Below are 16,667 nucleotides of genomic sequence, written 5' to 3' on the forward strand. Positions count from 1 at the left end.
GGAAAGGCCTGCGAGAGGGGACGGAGGCATGGGAGTGCGCAGGGGCCTCCGCACCGCTCGCCCGCCCTTGGGGACCCTCGGTGTGGCGGGAGGTCTGTCCCCACCGCCTCAGCGCTGTCCCCGTCCCGTCTGGCCTGGCGGCGTTATCCCGGTGGCTCAGCCGGCTCTGGCCCGGCCCCGGGTAAGCCCCATTCTCTGCCATTAGGCTCCTCGCCTGCCAAAAACGAGGGGGAAAGCGGCACCGCGTACTGACAGACCGGTGGTGACGAAGTGACTTACGTGATGGCCTGCAGTGTGCCAGTGACACCTCATGACGGGCAGTCACAGCTAAATGCAAAGTGAGAAATCTCCCCAAGTCATACACTTCCTGGTAATGGTGGTGTTACAGCAGCATGTGCTCAGCAGTGTTTCCTAAGTGTTTGTGGGCCACTTCTTGCAAATATGTTTGGAAATCCTTCTAAAGATAGGTTTGGTGCTGTACTGGAAGTGATCTCCACTCTTAACACCACCTTTGGAAACTTCTCTTAAGGATATAGAGATACATTTGGGGGTTACTGGGGATTTCCTGCTGATCAGCTTTGCTTTAGGTGCACAGACAGCAGTCAGTCTCCTTAACGCAGGTGCGGTATTGTGCCTGTGTATGTTGCTTGAGCGTAAAAGGAGGATGAGCACTTGTCTGTCTCGGAGACTAAAGAGGCTTTTTTGATGTGTCCTGGTCCTGTGCAGTGTCCGCTTCTCTCTCCAGAGCAATGAGTTCACTCAGTCACAGTTCACAGCCTTTTTGAGTCCAGTGAGGTTTGCTTTCCTAAGTTTGGTAGTAACCCTGCAGATGCTAGCTAGCAGTTTTAAAAGCTGTGTTCTGCACTGTGTTTCACAACTCATTCTATAGCATAACCATGTATTTGTGATTTTTTTCCATTCTCTGGGATATTTCTGTCCTTACTACACTGGGTAATGGATTTGTACCTCATCTAACCTTACGTTGTGGCTTCATTGCCTCAGGATGTTTCCGTGTCTGAGCCTATGTCTACATTGGCAAGTAAGAGAAGCTCTGAGCGAAAGAAGGGGAGCTGAGGATCTGACATCCACACCACTGACATGCCAGTCCGGGCCAGCTTTAGTCTAGTCCTATGGATGCAGTGACTGCTAGGGTTGGAACGCATTGAGTATGTTCTGAGGATGTATCTGTTGGCTTGGTTTCCTTCGGAAGGAATCCATTATGCACACCGCAAGACCCTGCATGACAAGTGGGAGCAGTCAGAAGGTTTCCTTCAAAAGTGTGCTGCTGTTCCTAACTGGAATATTGATGTAGAGATACCTCATGTGTACCTAGTGCACTCCATCCATATTACTAGGCTAGGGCTGACCTGAAGTACATCCTACCTGAAATGCATATAGTATGTGTATCAGGATCTCAACATTAAGTAGCTTTGCTGTGCATACCCACTCCTATCAGTATGTTCTACTTGCTAATATAGACACAGTCTCAGTTTATTTGGCTGTAAATTTACATAGTGATGCGTATACATCACTGTATCAGAATGACTGGAGAACAGCGTGGTGAACCTTGGTATTTGCCAACGAGTAAATGACCATGAAAGAAGTTAGAAGAAAAGTTTTTGAATGGCAGCATGTGACAGGGTTTCTCCCAGAGATTTTGATTTCCTGTACAGATTTCTGGTTGCAGTTTGCTGATGTAACAGACAGACCACACAAGTATTTTAGTACTTGGAAGTTACACAGTGTAAACAGTCTGCAAATAATCTTTTGTTAATGTTTGAAGTATTTAAAAAGTGGTTATTTTGATTTTTATAATAAACTTTTTAGGCCTTTTTTATAATCTTCCAAACATTTTATTGATTTCTATAGCTATTTACATTTATGGGGTCAGTTGTTGGAAATTGCAGGCAAGTTGCTGAATAGGGTAAACATTTTTATATATGGATCAAATTACCTGGAGATATTTTGTTCTGCCTGTAAATTTTTTTTTGTCTCTTTTATTAACTGCCTTCCTTGATAAGTCCTCTTTCTGGACACACTAAATTGAAGCACAGTTTGTCCTAGACAAATGGAAATTTTCAGCAGCTGCAGTTTTTTAAAAAGCTGATAGGAGGAAATGTTATTTATAACTCCCTATAACAGCTCCTCTCTAATGCACAGTAGTCTGCTGTGACTTTACAATGAACACAGCAACATGTGGTGTCCTGCTCTCCTACAGTAACCTGCAGAATACTTTCCACATGAAGGATACTTTAATCACTGGGTTGCCTGCAAATTTCCTGGAAGATGATAAAAGCATTTCTTTATGTTATTGCTAACTTTGTAAATTTAACGTGATGTTTTCCCATCCCTCTTTCTTAGGAACATGAAGCAAGTAAAGCTAGATTTGCTCACAGTCTTCTGTGGAATAGTAATTTGCTGTACAGCAGGGAAGTAGTAAAGAAGCAGGCATTCTTATAAAGCATTAAATTCCAAAACTTTGAAAAACTCAATTCATGGGATAGAATATGAGTACATTTCCAGTTTTCCACAGAAGGTGGCAGCATTTTGAGCACTGATGTCAGCGTGAACTTGCTAGCAAATGTCACTTTGCTGAAAAAACACAAACTTTACAGAAATTCACTCTCAGAAGTTGTGGTGAGTATGAACAGGAGTGCTTGGGCACAGATTTGCTGTAGAAGTAGGGGACCTGGGGAGGGAAGAGGAACATTTGCAGAGGTGGAGCATGTGGATAGGGCAGATTTAACCCCAAGAGGACTTTGTGTTAATTTAGCCTTGTTTACCACTACTGTAATACTGCTGGAGTGCCTCTGGACTTCAGCTAAGTGAAAAATGACTGGCTTATAGGTTATGCCTTTTTTCACAGGAGCAATAATGCAGCTGATACATGGATCATCAGAGAGTGTCCTGTTGGGCTGCAGCTTCAGGAGATGCAGTGACCCTGTGTAAGAGATGTCACCAAAAAGGGGAAGCCTCTCCCACTATTTTGTCCATTTTCTTTCCCTACTGTCAGCAGTGAGCTCCAACTCCTTACCTCATAGCCACCCGCTCTCTAGCACCTGAGGGACCCCTCTAGGCAAGCAAATTTAACTTACTGAGCTGGCAAAAAAATAACCCAGTGGGAAAACTGGATCATATTCTGCCAGGGCAAGAAAGGCGGAGGACCATAGGATTGGAATCAGAAACGGCAGGGGAGGAGAGAGAGCAAGCCTTCCCGTTTTGGCATGAGGGAGCTGATAACATTGGCAGCTGCTTGTGAAACTGCAGCCTTAGGGCAGTCTAGGTAGTTACAGGATTGAGCTCTTGATCCCAAGCTCAGTCACAGCAGTCCTGCTAGCACACAGATCTTGCAGCCTCATTTGACATGCTTACACACTCCCAGCCTGTCCTACTGCTTATCAGACATCTCGTCTGAGCAAGGAGGTGGTGACTGACAACCAAGAGGCAGTAGCTGCTTAAACCTCTCAGCTGTAATTAACCCTGCAGGCACTCATAGTGCATCAGAAGAATGCCTCAGACAGGCTAGCTAAGGCGACATGTGAAGCTGATTTAAATTAGTGGTTTTCTAATCACTAAATATATAGAATCTTTAAGGAACTGACAAGCAGCTGAGACAGCATAGGGCCCTGATTTCCATCCATTCCGCAGATTCAAGAAGTTCCTCTATCCTCATCTGGGAAGAAGGAAGAGGCTGATTTTTGCATCTCCAGTAGAAAGAAAGAGGCAGGAAAATCGGATCCCTCAGAGGAGGAGATGTTTGCCAGTGAAAACTGCTGGCTGTTGTGGGTGCTAGTGCATTTCCAGATTTTTTCCTTCTCTTCTGTTGGAATTAAAATTTTTAAAAAACCTATGGCCAGGATATTCTACAGCAGGTTGGCTGCAGGAGTTATTTTACTGGCTGGTAAGAAGCACCACTAGCTTATTGTGGGGAGTGGATCCAGCATGTGTGATTCTCTTAGGCTTTTTTATACCTTCCTCTTCTTCATTGCCTTGAGCATTCTAAGGCTCTTTTTGACCAGCTGGCATCCTGGGATGAGAACTACAGCATGTGGCTCAGGCTGAAGGGTACCTGTGCGTGATGGCAACTCGGTGACTCGGGGAACGAACGTTTCCTCTTTTTATTGCAGGGTGATGGTGCATTGAGCTGAAGCGGCCCAGGGAAAGCACGGTGTCCTTGCTCGTGAGCACCACGTGCATGGCTAAAGTCCTCTTCGTGGCAAGTCTGAGTCATTGGCATGAGCCAGGTAGCTGTAGGAGTTGTAGGTGAAAGAGGTAGTTCCTCTATGAAATTCCTGTGTAGATGACATGGGGGACAACAGGGGTTGGAGGGCACCTTGACTGCCTGGATTTAAAGAGCTTTAGAGGGGATCTTGCTAAGAAAGGAGGGGGCCAATGTTGAAAATGGAGGGGGGGAGGAATTGGAGCAATTTTTTTTTTTTGCTTTGGTGTTTTTCTTTTTGCAGGGAGGGAGAAAAAAAAAATGGGCTGGGACTTGTCCAGTTTGCTCACGTGCTGAATGTGAGATTTTTTGAGGGGATGAGGGGAGCAGGGATAGAAAGGACTATAGAAAGCTATATCTGGAGGGAAGGCTGGCAGCTGGTATGCAGAGACTTGGGGTCAGGCCAGACAGTGGATATGTGAGTGGTGCATAGGGGCTTAGACAATTACAGAAAAAAACGGAAGGGGGCTGTTCATTTGGGAACTGCTAAGCAAGCTGCTCCATTCTGTTGACTTGAAGGGCTGAAACAGTTGACTACTAGATCTCACTTGGAAATGGCAACCTGCAGCAGGGAAGAGGTAAGGAGAAGATTCCTAAACCACATCTGGGGAGGAATTCTTGAAAAGGGAGCCATTTTCCAATCTCTGTAATGGTCAGTCTAGGCCTTGGAGTGATCACGCTCTGCTACAATCAGCATGTTGATGCCTGAAGCGTGATACTCAATGCCATATTGACAGGACCATGTTGACCTGCCTGGAGTGACCAGTGCTTTGACATTTTCTTGACACCAGCTCCTGTAGAGTTGTAGACTGTCCTCCATAGCCCATTCTGCTAAGTCTGGTAAACTGTGCTGTTAGATGTCTTGGTTTCTAAAAAGAGCATTAATCCTTCTTCTGTTCAGCGTGAAATATATACCATGGGTTAGTTTCTCTGCATTCATAGGACCATATTTTTCTATTTGAAATTTTCAGTTTTTCTGTTTGCCAAGAGTTGACATAATAAATTACAACTTAAAATCTTGGTCTTTATGATCTGGTACTAAGACAGCTAAGGTCACAGATGGCTCTTGGGTGACCAAAGGCCTCATAGATAAAAAGAACAGTACCTTGCCTTGACTCCCAAGAGCAAATTGAGAAGAGGTGGATGTTCTGAAGCATGTATGTAATATGTCCTGTTTTGAGCAGAGGGATTGGACTAGACAATCTCTAGAGGTCCCCTCCAACTTCAGCTACTGTGTGATTCTGAACTAGGAAGAAAGTTTTCTTTAAGAGGTGTCTGCAACCTTTGTGACCTGGAATTTCATTTTCATTATACTCCATCTTTCCAGTATGACTACATTGATAACTAACGATTTTCTCCCACCTCCAACATTTCATATCCCTGTTGCTGTCTGGATACTCCAATCGCATGTAAAACCAAATAAAGACCCTATGAATTCACACTGTTTTGAATAGAGGGAAAATTCTGGATTTTGGCTCGCTGGTGAAACTGTGTGTAAGGTACAAAGATATTGCATAGCAAAAATGTTTATGGCACTTCTTGCTAGCTTGTGTGTCCCCTCCAAGAACCGAGGTGTCTACATTATAAGTTTCAGAAAATCTGATTGGGAAAGCTTGAAGATATCCATAGTAAAATTTGATTGTTGCCACTTTGGACACTGTGCTTTGAACAATGTATTTTCCCTAATGGGGTGTAAGGAAGAACACTCTACATTTGGGGGAAAAAACCCAACTTTGTAGACATTTGCTAGACATAGCTTTAAAGAGGAATGTTTCATGGGGATTTGTAAATGGGATTAGACCTAAATGAAATAAGGCAGTGCAGAGAGACAGAAATTCTGCCATCATGTTACTTTTATTTAAACAGGCAGGTGTGCTTTTAATGTAAGTGGTTTTATTTTTATTAATACTTGATGCTGAGTTTTAAACAGTACTGTACCCAAACAATTTTAACAATATAATGCTCAATACACTGTTTATTGCTCATTGGTTTTGTATGAACATAAAAACTGGAAATGAATGTAAGAATAAATAAGGCACCCTACTAATACGCTGATTTCATATATGGTAGTAACATGCACAAAATTTCATTTTGCTTTCACAAATCACTCTTCTCATTTTCCTTATTAGAGAAAAAATAAGTTATGTGGGCAAGGGGCAATGCTTGTCTGAAAAGTCAAAACTTGAAAGCGCTTTCTAATTTTTTAATTTAACCTTCCACCTTACAAAACTAGCTTTTGTAGAGCATGTCCCAATTTCTTTTTCTGAAGACAAGAAGTATTTTTGTTCTTCTTTTGCTGTTACTAGGAAACATGCCTTGCAAGAGGACTGTTCACGTACTGCTTGAAACAAAAGACCTGACTTGCTTTTTTATCCGCGTTTTCTTCTTGTACTGACCCCACTCAAAAGATAAAAATGCAAAGGCATCTTTACTGACTTATCTTGTGTGGCTGGGCCCAAATCAGTGATCAGCACAAGGTGGGAGCTCCAGAGAAACTGCTTAAAAGCCTTTTTTAAATTTCAGGATACCCAAAATCAGGACTTCCCAACAGTTTCACAGTACCTTCTGTCCAACTGTCTTTTTTACTTAAAGGTCCGTGTTGGCTCTCACTCTGTTTCAGGGCTGAGGAGAACAGTGACACCTCAGCCAGCCTCACAAACTTGTAAGCTGCTAGGGCAGAAATCACTTTGCAAAGGCTTCAATGATTTGACAACCTATTGCCAAAGTGCTGACAAATGATCAAATAAATGAACCAGAGAGATAGGGCTCTGGCCCCACCCCAGCTGCCAGCTTTCTTTAAAGAGTTTGTTACATTCTTTTTAGAAATTATCTGAAACAATAGCAGAGACAAAAGGCTTGGATTATTTTTTTTTTTAATTTAAAGCAGATCATATCATAATTTCCTGATGTTCTAATGTCTATTCTTTAAAACTGAAATGTTCTTGTGGGGCAGTATAAACATAACAGATAGAATCATCGAGTTTACCAGTTATATGAAGTATGTATTACATATATGACAACACCCAGCTTTACATGAACATTGAAATGCAAGATGTCTTTTAATTACATAAGTTATTACAGTACTGTTTTAAAGGAATCTTTTGGTTATATGTAAACACTATAAATTAGCTGTTTAAAAAATAATCACGTAAGACAAGTATGGCATTGACATAGTTTAAAAAACAATAACTAGCCCTAAATCTGAATACTCTCAGGGTAGAACAGCAGAAGTGGTTATCAATCTAATGCTATGGAATAACATGCTGAAATTTTTACTTATGTGAAGAACCAGTGCTTCTTTGTGTTCCCTCCTTCTGTTTTCACATTTTAAAATTTTCACTATCAGTGCCCTAAGGAGTGGGCCAGCTTCTTACTGTGTGTGACAGGGTAATGCTATTTTGAGTGTTGCCATTCTCATATTAAAAGCCATCTAAATTAAGTCTCCTAAATATTTACTGGTTTAAATTAAAATCCTGAGGAATTATAATCTGTTTACTTGATGGGTTTGGTTAAGTGCAGTTTGATGTATGCAGAATGCTGTTTCATTTAGGATCATTCTTAGTAAGGCATATTAAAAATAAATATAAAAGTGACAACATAATATTTAGTTTCTTGCTACAAAATTTTAGGCAAAAAATATTTTTGCATGTAGTAATGGACTTTATCCATTTGCTGGCTTACAGGAGTTAAAATTTGTGCATTAAGCTTAACTGCCCTTGTCAGAATGTGCCACTGTGCTATAACAGTGGTCCAAAGCTACATGCTAAAGATTTTATTTCCATGCTCAAACATAGCTTGCACAAACTGCTTGAAGACTCTGTCCATGTAAGTGCACTTCCTTGGCCATATTCCTTCCAGAAAACCAATATGGCCTCCGCACGAAGTCAGAACCAAAGCAACGTTTGCATTTTGTTTGGCAGTTTCTACTGGTATAGCTAAAAAGGGGGAGGAAAAAGTTTTAAGTCCTTATCCTTCTATGAAATGCCAGCCACTGAATAATTTCTCTTAAATGTTTCTCACACTATATATGAATAAATATGCACAACAATAACATATGCTTACATGTACTGCCCGCAGGACATAGAACCATAGCTGTGTTAAAAGCCATTTCTCTCTTCATCATTAACTCGCCTTATCTGTGTGATTTTTCTGGCTGCTGTAAAATTTTCAGAAATCACAGGGCTTCATCTTTCTTTCAGTCCCACTGATGGAAAAGCCCCCATGTTAATGCATATTTGCAATTCGGTATAAATAGTGTAAGTGAAAGGACAATCGAACCTGTAGTTTTTAACCTGTGTTGCAACATTTAGGTTTGGAAAAACTGTGGAACCTAGGACCTTAATTATGAAACCCGTTCTTTTTGTAGGAGACTCCAAACACAAAACCTTTAATGTCACAATAAGATTTTGTCTGTAAGAGATCCTATCAGCTAATGTTAAAGATTATGCTGGGTTATCATCATTATATCTGATTTGCCATATGCTTACACCTGCATGTTTAGACCATACCATGCAAACACACTAGGAGACAGTTCTTGCCCTGAGGAGCTCATAATCTAAATACACAAGGTAAACAGAAAAAGAGGAAGGGCAAACAACCATGCAAGGACACAGAAAGCTGCTCCGCGTCACCCAGTATGTTAGTGGCTCTCTACTGAATAGTGACTACTAGAAAATGATTTAATTTGGAATTTAGAATATTAGAGCAGATACTACAAGGATTTTTCTTTTGCTGGGTTAGTTTTCAGCTGGATCAGCTCCCTGATCTGGTTGCCCATGTTAATGCCAGTATATTAATGGCAGTAGGCACAGTCAGATGGGGACTGTGGTGAGGTGGCCCTTTCACTGACAGCCTACAGTTAGCTTACAGTCATCAGTGAACTACACCTGAGACATGCGCTGATCCTGAAATGTGCAGAAAGGGAGACTTCAGTGCATTTTATTTTGAATATGCATGGATGTGTGGCTTTATCAATGCTATCACTTCAGCAGTTCACTTTGTGAAAGAAAGTAAAGGTCAGGTAGCACAGTCTGACATGTGTATGACTTTACAAATGGCATTTCATTGTGATGGGATGACACTATTACCATATGAACTGGTTGACACAACAGTGGAGCTTTATGGTGCTATGGTGGTTGTGCTCTCAATATACAAATTAAGTTATTTAAGCAACTTCCTCTGAGTTTTAAGTATGCTAAATATACTCTTGAACAAGCAGAAATCCCAATACATTTCAGTGAAGAATGCCTTTTAAATTTCTACTTTTCAAATAATAAACTTCATGGAAAGGAAAAAAGTAAAAATCATACAGGATTTTTTGATTATTCAGGATTGACAGAAAAAACAACAGCAAAAGATGACATGCTTTGTCCAGACAGAAGGGAGTAGTAGGAATTTCACTGTATTGTCTAAAGAAGGTTATGATTCCACAAGAAAATAAATCTGATTTTAAGTCATACACTGCTAAAGTAAAAATACCTTGGCAGTACAACACAAAGCAGCAAGTCATTTGCAGGATTTCTATTGCTGCCTCATCTATGTTAAAGTGGTTTTGAAGAGAGATTTTTAATCAGGTTCACTTTTGGGGTGGTTCAGTTGTCCAGATCCCTTTCTGACAGAACTTCCTTCAGAGACATTTAAAGCAATACTGAGGCAAGACTAAAAAGAAAAGTCAATGAAATAAAAGCCTAGGGCCTGCCAGCCTTGACTGGGAAATAGCACAGGCTGAAAACAAGAGATGCAGAAAACCGTGTTATTTCTTGCAATCCAACATGTACATAATTTTCAGACTGCAGGCTTGGCAAGCGCTTGTCTGCAGTTTTGCATGAGTTAATCTGCCCAGCAATCTTTGTTAGGGCTCCCTTGGATTCTGTGGGTGAACACATTGCCCCGTACAAAGAGAGTGGCTATGATTCATGTCAGCTTCTGCCGACTCCAAGGGAATTTGCCCAGTTATCTCTACCAAGCCATCTGCTCCTCTTCCTCTAGTAGTGCATGGGCCATGTTAAACAGAATCCTGATAGGAAAGTGGGGATCAGACTCAAGCCCGATTCCCCTATACCTGCTTCAGGCAATGAATGAATCGCACTTTCCGTGGCCGTTCTGCAGCTGTCTCCCTGGTCACTGAGGGGTCTAATGGACAGGCTTATATGAAAGGGTATGGGGAGGAGTGTGTGAGGAGAGACAGATTTGATCTCCAAGAATCAGAGACAGCATGAGAACTGCATTGATCCTAATGGATTCAGGATCAGCTGCCTACTGACCTGAACACACCTCTTGACTAGCTAAGATTGTGCAAAACCATGGTGGTCGTTCTCTTTGTCAGACTAGTGTCAAAGGGTAGAGAGAAATATCCTTTCTTGCCAAGAAAGCGCTTTGCTGGCATTGTGGAAGGGAAATGACAGTAAATGTCTCTTCTGCTGTGCCAACCCAGCTGGAGAAGCCCTTACAGGCAAAGCTCACTGTGACCTCAGCATACCTGTCATTCAGAGGTTGCCAGCGTAATGATACCTCCCAAATCAGTTTGCTGGTAGTTAATTATTCATTCCCAAACTGATCGGCAATACTGCCATGGGTGCTATGCACTGCCTGCCTCCAAACAGCTACAGCAGCTCTCTCCTAGAAGCCTACCAGCACTAGGATGCTGGTTATTTTCTGTGCCAGGTAAGGTGCGAGCCACACACAGGTCTTTACGAATGTCATCTTCCCCATCCCAAAGTTTTCCCTATTCTAACTAACATGTGTTTACAGCAGAATTCTGCCACAGATCATCGCCCTTATCACAAGCTCCAGCACTGTGCTGAATATGCAGTCATTTGCTTCCCTCTGCAGTGAGGATTTTCAGGAGGTGCTGAGTCTGACCTGCTGTTACCTCTCTGCTCTTACCTCCCCTGTGGTGGACAGGAGAGCCTGCCCTTGGCATAGTCGGTCTTGATACAGTTGGGTCATCATTTGTATGACTCCTCCCCAGCAGAGTTTCTTGCTCTGCAGCTTCTCAGGAGAGAATTTAATATGTTGTGCTGCTGTCCAGTGCCAAAATGCAAATGATACTTGGCCATCGTGTGGTACTTTTCTCAAGGCTGTTTCTAGGGACTGTTAGCCATCCACAAATAAACCCACAATGCAACAGAGCAAATTGTGCAATCTAAAGGGCAGATGAATGGAGCGCTGGATGTGATGCACTCTAGGATATAGGATGGCATGACAAATGATACTACTGTTCATTTTTGTCCACATGTAACCTTGTAGAAATGTAATTTCTACTAATCAAAATCTGTACTGCTGTTTGATCTAGCAGGCATAGACCTGTTATTTCTGATCACAGAACCACAATGTCAATAGATATGTGCAGAATTACCTCATTCAAAGTCAATTTCTTGTACATGCTTTGCAAAAAGTTTTTTTTAAAAAAGAACAATAGGAAAACATACGCATGAAGAAGCATCAGCTTAAATAAGTCACTGCTGTCAGACTTTCTGTTCAATTGTTTGGTTGATTTCTCCCTGTTCCTTAAACTCTTACCCTAATTGTTATCCCTCTGGGCATTCCTTGGCCATTTGGTCTCTCCAGACCAACTTCATTCAACTGTGCTGTTTACATAATAGGATACAAAATAACACTTAAAAGCAATTACTCAAAGTTTGGATTCAGAGGGACAGAAAAAGTTCAGAGAGTTCAATAAAAAGTATGACTGAGCTTCAGACATGCACTTTTTTGGCACAGTGGATCAGGAGGGAGCTGGCATGATACCTAGCTTAAAGGGCAGGCTTTCAGCTTGGGCACAACACTCACCAGTGGCAATTAGCTAAGCATTAGTACAGTGAAATTTAAGTCAGATGCCTAATACACTGCTTAAAGTCTCCAAGGAGAAAAATGCCACTTCAGATGAAAAGTTAAATGTGACACTGATAATGAATGCTATCATTCCACCTTCTTGCTTTATTTTTCACACTTAAAAAATAAAAGGGCTTGACTTGGTTACATTACATATTTAGCAGTGGCTCGTTTAAAAAAGTTATGGTGAAAGAAGTGTCATGCAATGAAGAAAGCATTTGTTTTCATTCGTTAATATTATGCAATATGAGACCTGCATTCCAGAATTAAACTACAGATACACCAGCTGCCAAGCTCTATGAACTTTAAACAGCAATGTTAAGGAAGGACTGCAAATGAATTGTTTCTTCCTAATACTGGATTGAGATCAAAGGGCACATTTTCACGATATATTCAAAAATAATTGCTGGGAAGTACAAAGTGTACCACAAAGCTACATGAGAAAAAATGATCAGGTAGTAAGAGGCAACAGAGACAGCATCTGCACTTTTTAAGGGAAGTCTCTCTTTAAGTCCATATTGTATAGTAACAAAGCAGACTTGGGTTTGTATCCCCCAAGCTCTGTTACAGAAAGATAGATGTGGCTGGCTTTTTATAAAGGATATTTAAACACAAAGGAATTCTGGCACAGCTTTCTCCCTAATGAATTTTCTAGGCCTGTTTCCCTGCTGTCGGAAACTACAGATAGCTACAACAGAGGTGGAAGGTAGCTTAAAAGCTAGTAGGTATTACTGGGGGCAGATGAGGCATGAAATAACCAGTCTCCAAAGCCAATAAAAGGCTGGTATCTGGATGAGAGGAAGTTTTGTGGCTTTGAATCCATTATACAGTTGTGAGCGAAAACTGCCTCTGGTTGCCATAGGCTTACATGTGTCCACATACTTTTAAGTCGGAAAAAAAAAGCCAGTTGCCAGAATAAAGTCACCTCCCAGAGTAACACCAGTCCTTTATGTTGGCTAACATAAAACAGCCTGCAAAAGTGTCAGGATGAATGAACTCCAGTAACTGACGGCAGCAGCCGTACTTTCTAGGCTGCTAATCAGGGTGCCCTGTGTCCCCTGCCAGTGCAATGTTTCACATTGAGGGTGCATAACACAAACGAAAAAGGAGCCAATGATAGACACACATAACAGAGTCATGCCATTTGCTGTAAATCAACATTGTCCTGGTAGCCCTTTCTAAGGTAAACTTGTCAACACAAGGACAACAGTTTCCGGCCAACAGCATTAACTCTGTGGACAAGGAATAAATGAAAGCCTAACCAACCAAACATTTTCACGGAGAAAGGCTGGTTAGGGTCAGAGTTTAAGAAAGGATGGATAGTCATTACAACAGACTTAACACTTCTTGTTTCAGAAGTGCTGGTGCTCTACCTCACTCCCTTCTACACTGCAAGACTTCTAAACCACTCTGACAATAGGTTTGATACTTAATCCTACACATGAGACCATCCCTATCATCCACTGTTCACCAAGAGTTGTGTTTCTTTTAAAAACCAGCTTTGGGGGAGGAGACGTCTGCTACAGCTGTACTCTAGGGGACTTAATCTTTTGGGTAGTCAAACTACACAATCACAGAACTGTTGAGGTTGTAAGAGACCTCTTGAGATCATCTAGTCCAACCCCCCTGCTCAAGCACAGTTACCTACAGCAGGTTGCCCAGGACTGGGTCCAACCAGGTTTTGAGTATCTCCCATAGATGGAGACCCTACAACCTCTCTATGCCAGTGTTTGACCACTCTCACAGTAAAAAAGTGTTTTCTTGTGTTCAGACTGAATTTCATGAGGTCAAGGTCAATAGTTGGCTCTTGAGAGCTGGAGGTTATATTCTAAAATGAAAAGACAAGGGAATGAAGTATCTGCACTAGCTTTAATCTAGCTAACAAAGGTCCCAGTCCCAGTGACAATAGGCTGGAAAAGGTTAACAAATCGTCCAGGGACAGAGGCACACTGTCTGGTTCCCTGCTGTTGTTACTTGTGCTAACTGGCTAGCTTATTCCTGCCACAGTTACTACTTCACTTTAGAACAGAAACCACAAACTGAGCTAGAGCTAAACATAGAGGTGAAGCCATTGTTCCTTCTCTAAGATACTTAATGGCAGAAGCATGGCACAGCAGATCACTCACCTTGCAGCACTACAGGGAAAGTCATCCCCAGGGTCATAAGACCCATAAAAATTTATCTTCAGAATCACTAGCCAGATTTTATATTTGCACACATATTTTAGGGTCACAGCCCCATCCATTCTCATTTCCAGGACATTATATGCTTATAACAGAAACAGTAACTGGCCAATTTCAAGGAAAAAAAAAATCCCCCAGAGGCTAGTAAATACAAAGGGACTAACTCTGTCTCAGAAAGTCCCTGAACCACAAATTGTCAAAGGTGGATGCACTATTCTGGAAGAATATTGCTATGTTTGCCCAGATTTTATTTTTTTTTTAAGCCTCTGTTTTGGCCAATATAAGGGATAGGTAGTTTGGCTAATCCAGTTACCCTTTTTTCCCCTCATATTAGGTGGCTATCCCCTCTTTATATTGTTCATGCATAGCATGGATGTTTTTCATTCAAGAGGAGAGGAAATCAGACTGTCTTTTTCTAGTGCCCTGTACCGGAGAGGCCCCTTCTCTTTGTGTCACATTTGTCTCTAACAGGTCTTCGAACTATAAATAGTAGTGTAAGTGTGTGCGTGTTTCTGTATGTGTTGCACATCTGCCTACAGAAAAATAGTACACACACACACAGTCTCTTCCAATTCCTTCATTCTATTTGTTGTTCTAGTCTGTTTGCCTACTCACTTTGGTTTCATGACTCATTCTACAAGAATCTCACTTGACTTGTGGTGGCAGAAGAAAACTTCCCTGAAATAAATCAAGTGTATAAACTTCATATTTAAAGGTGTCAGGTGTTCACTGCTGAAGACTGTCCCCTCAACCAGCTGTTCATTCTAGTGGTTTTCCTCCAACATTAGCTTTTGTTCTCAGACACTATAACCAATATACAGACCACAGGAACAAGCATGTCTTTTTAAGACAGTTAAAAACAGGGTTTTGAGCTTTAGATCAAAAGCAAAATGTTCATAATGATCATGTGTTTGGCAGAAAAGAGAAAGAAATGGGAAAACAGTTTTCAGCCTGTTACTAGCTGATATTGCTGCTTCATCTTCTAGTTAGTTTCTTATTAATTTCAACATGCCTCCTTCTAGGAGCTCACCTTCTCTGTATCTCTTCCCTTACCCTAGATTTTGTCCTACGTGCTAACTTACATTTTTTCTTACTTTTAATTGTCAGGCACTGGAGGTGGCACAAGAGATCAACAGCTGAGGATTTCAAGTCATCTGAAACATAAGCAACTTCCAGACATTCCTTGTAAGGACTGGATTGAAAAATGGCAATAAAAAAATACTTGTTTTCACTTTCATTGAACTCTGAATGTCTACAATCCAGACATCTGAATCCCAGTTCCTCATTATAGGCTCTCTTCATACTTGAATAGAAACAGGTGCTTCCAAGAGGGCAATACATCTAATATCTTTCTTACAGTGAGATAACTCACACCCTAAATGTGCATATTTCTTACTTTTGACTGTAAAGAGTCTACTAATGACTGCCACCCCATGTGCTTCTGCATCCTGTACGAATCAGGTCTCTCCATCATCAGCTGTTTTACATGTGTCTTACACTGTAAGTAAATTGCAAGACTGATCTATCCCTGGAGCTTTTGATCCTATGTACAAGTAACATTTAAATACACATTTAAGCATTTAAATACATGAGTTCATCCCCAGACCAATGTAGTTTGTCTTAATGATTGCGTATACAGATAAATATATTTTTAAAAGCCTAAACTTACCATGACCTGGTGAAAAAACATCATCCACAGAGTTTAGACATAACACTGGAATTCCTACTGACTTCAGCTTGCGACATGGGCTAGCATCTTCATAGTAGTCATCAATTGTACGATAGCCAAACATGACTGAAGTGAACTGCTTATCAAATTCTCTAACAGTTCTAGCCTGAAGTACAGAATTCAAACAGGGAACTATGTCAGCATTTGGAAAACAGCATCCAGCTAAAGCAGAAGTAACATTTTCACATACCTTCATCACAAGATCCATATCAAATAATTTCTCCAACATTTGTCGATGCCTAAAAAGAAAGAGAGAAAAATTGGAGGGCTTGGTTTTTTGTTATATAAACAGATGTAGAAGTCCTCTGCTTTACAGATACATTTATAGAAATAACTCCCTAACAAGGACATGCTTGTTTTTAATTTTCTGTCATATTAAAAATCTGCCTGGAATTCAAGAGCACACGAATTGTTCATCCATATGCAGGCACATCCAGCAACGTAGTAAGAATCTGTCTAAGCCATGAGAAAGATGCCAAAGATAAGAGAACTAAATATTTGGGAATACAAAATACACCCTAATATTATAAAGCAAAGGATGAACTAGTCCTTTCCATGTTTTTGCAGTCAACACCAACTTAAAAGCATTAGCATACATACATATATACTCAAAGTCAGTATGTGCATGTCTAAAAAATTAAAAAAATCCATTCACTTCATCCATAAATATAGAAGTACATTGGTCTTGTGCCAAGTCCCTTGA

The 16,667-nt window shown here is 41.1% G+C and overlaps 1 protein-coding gene and 1 long non-coding RNA gene across 5 annotated transcripts in view; one reads left to right on the forward strand and one right to left on the reverse strand.

The window, feature by feature from the left end:
- On the forward strand, window positions 1-15,875 carry LOC142028984 (uncharacterized). Of its 2 annotated transcripts, none has more exons than XR_012649768.1 (3): window positions 1-338; window positions 1,003-4,797; window positions 15,343-15,875. It is a non-coding gene; the product is annotated as an uncharacterized LOC142028984 (long non-coding RNA). The 2 variants fall into 2 exon arrangements; XR_012649767.1 differs by lacking the exon at window positions 15,343-15,875 and having other exon boundaries at window positions 1,003-2,945; window positions 4,128-4,234.
- ABHD3 (abhydrolase domain containing 3, phospholipase) overlaps window positions 4,119-16,667 on the reverse strand; it is a 27,994-nt gene continuing 15,445 nt past the window's right edge. For 2 of the 3 annotated variants that reach the window (XM_075023109.1, XM_075023107.1), the window contains 3 exons: window positions 16,155-16,203; window positions 15,905-16,070; window positions 5,933-8,154 (listed from right to left, as the gene is read on the reverse strand). In XM_075023109.1, coding sequence (XP_074879210.1) covers window positions 7,976-8,154; window positions 15,905-16,070; window positions 16,155-16,203 — 394 coding nt within the window. In that variant the 3' untranslated portion in view covers window positions 5,933-7,975. Of the gene's footprint in view, window positions 4,293-5,932; window positions 8,155-15,904; window positions 16,071-16,154; window positions 16,204-16,667 lie in introns of those variants that run through there. The other variant, XM_075023108.1, reaches the window with a different exon arrangement.

This window comes from Buteo buteo, chromosome 3, assembly GCF_964188355.1.
Source record: "Buteo buteo chromosome 3, bButBut1.hap1.1, whole genome shotgun sequence".
Lineage (NCBI taxonomy): Eukaryota > Metazoa > Chordata > Aves > Accipitriformes > Accipitridae > Buteo > Buteo buteo.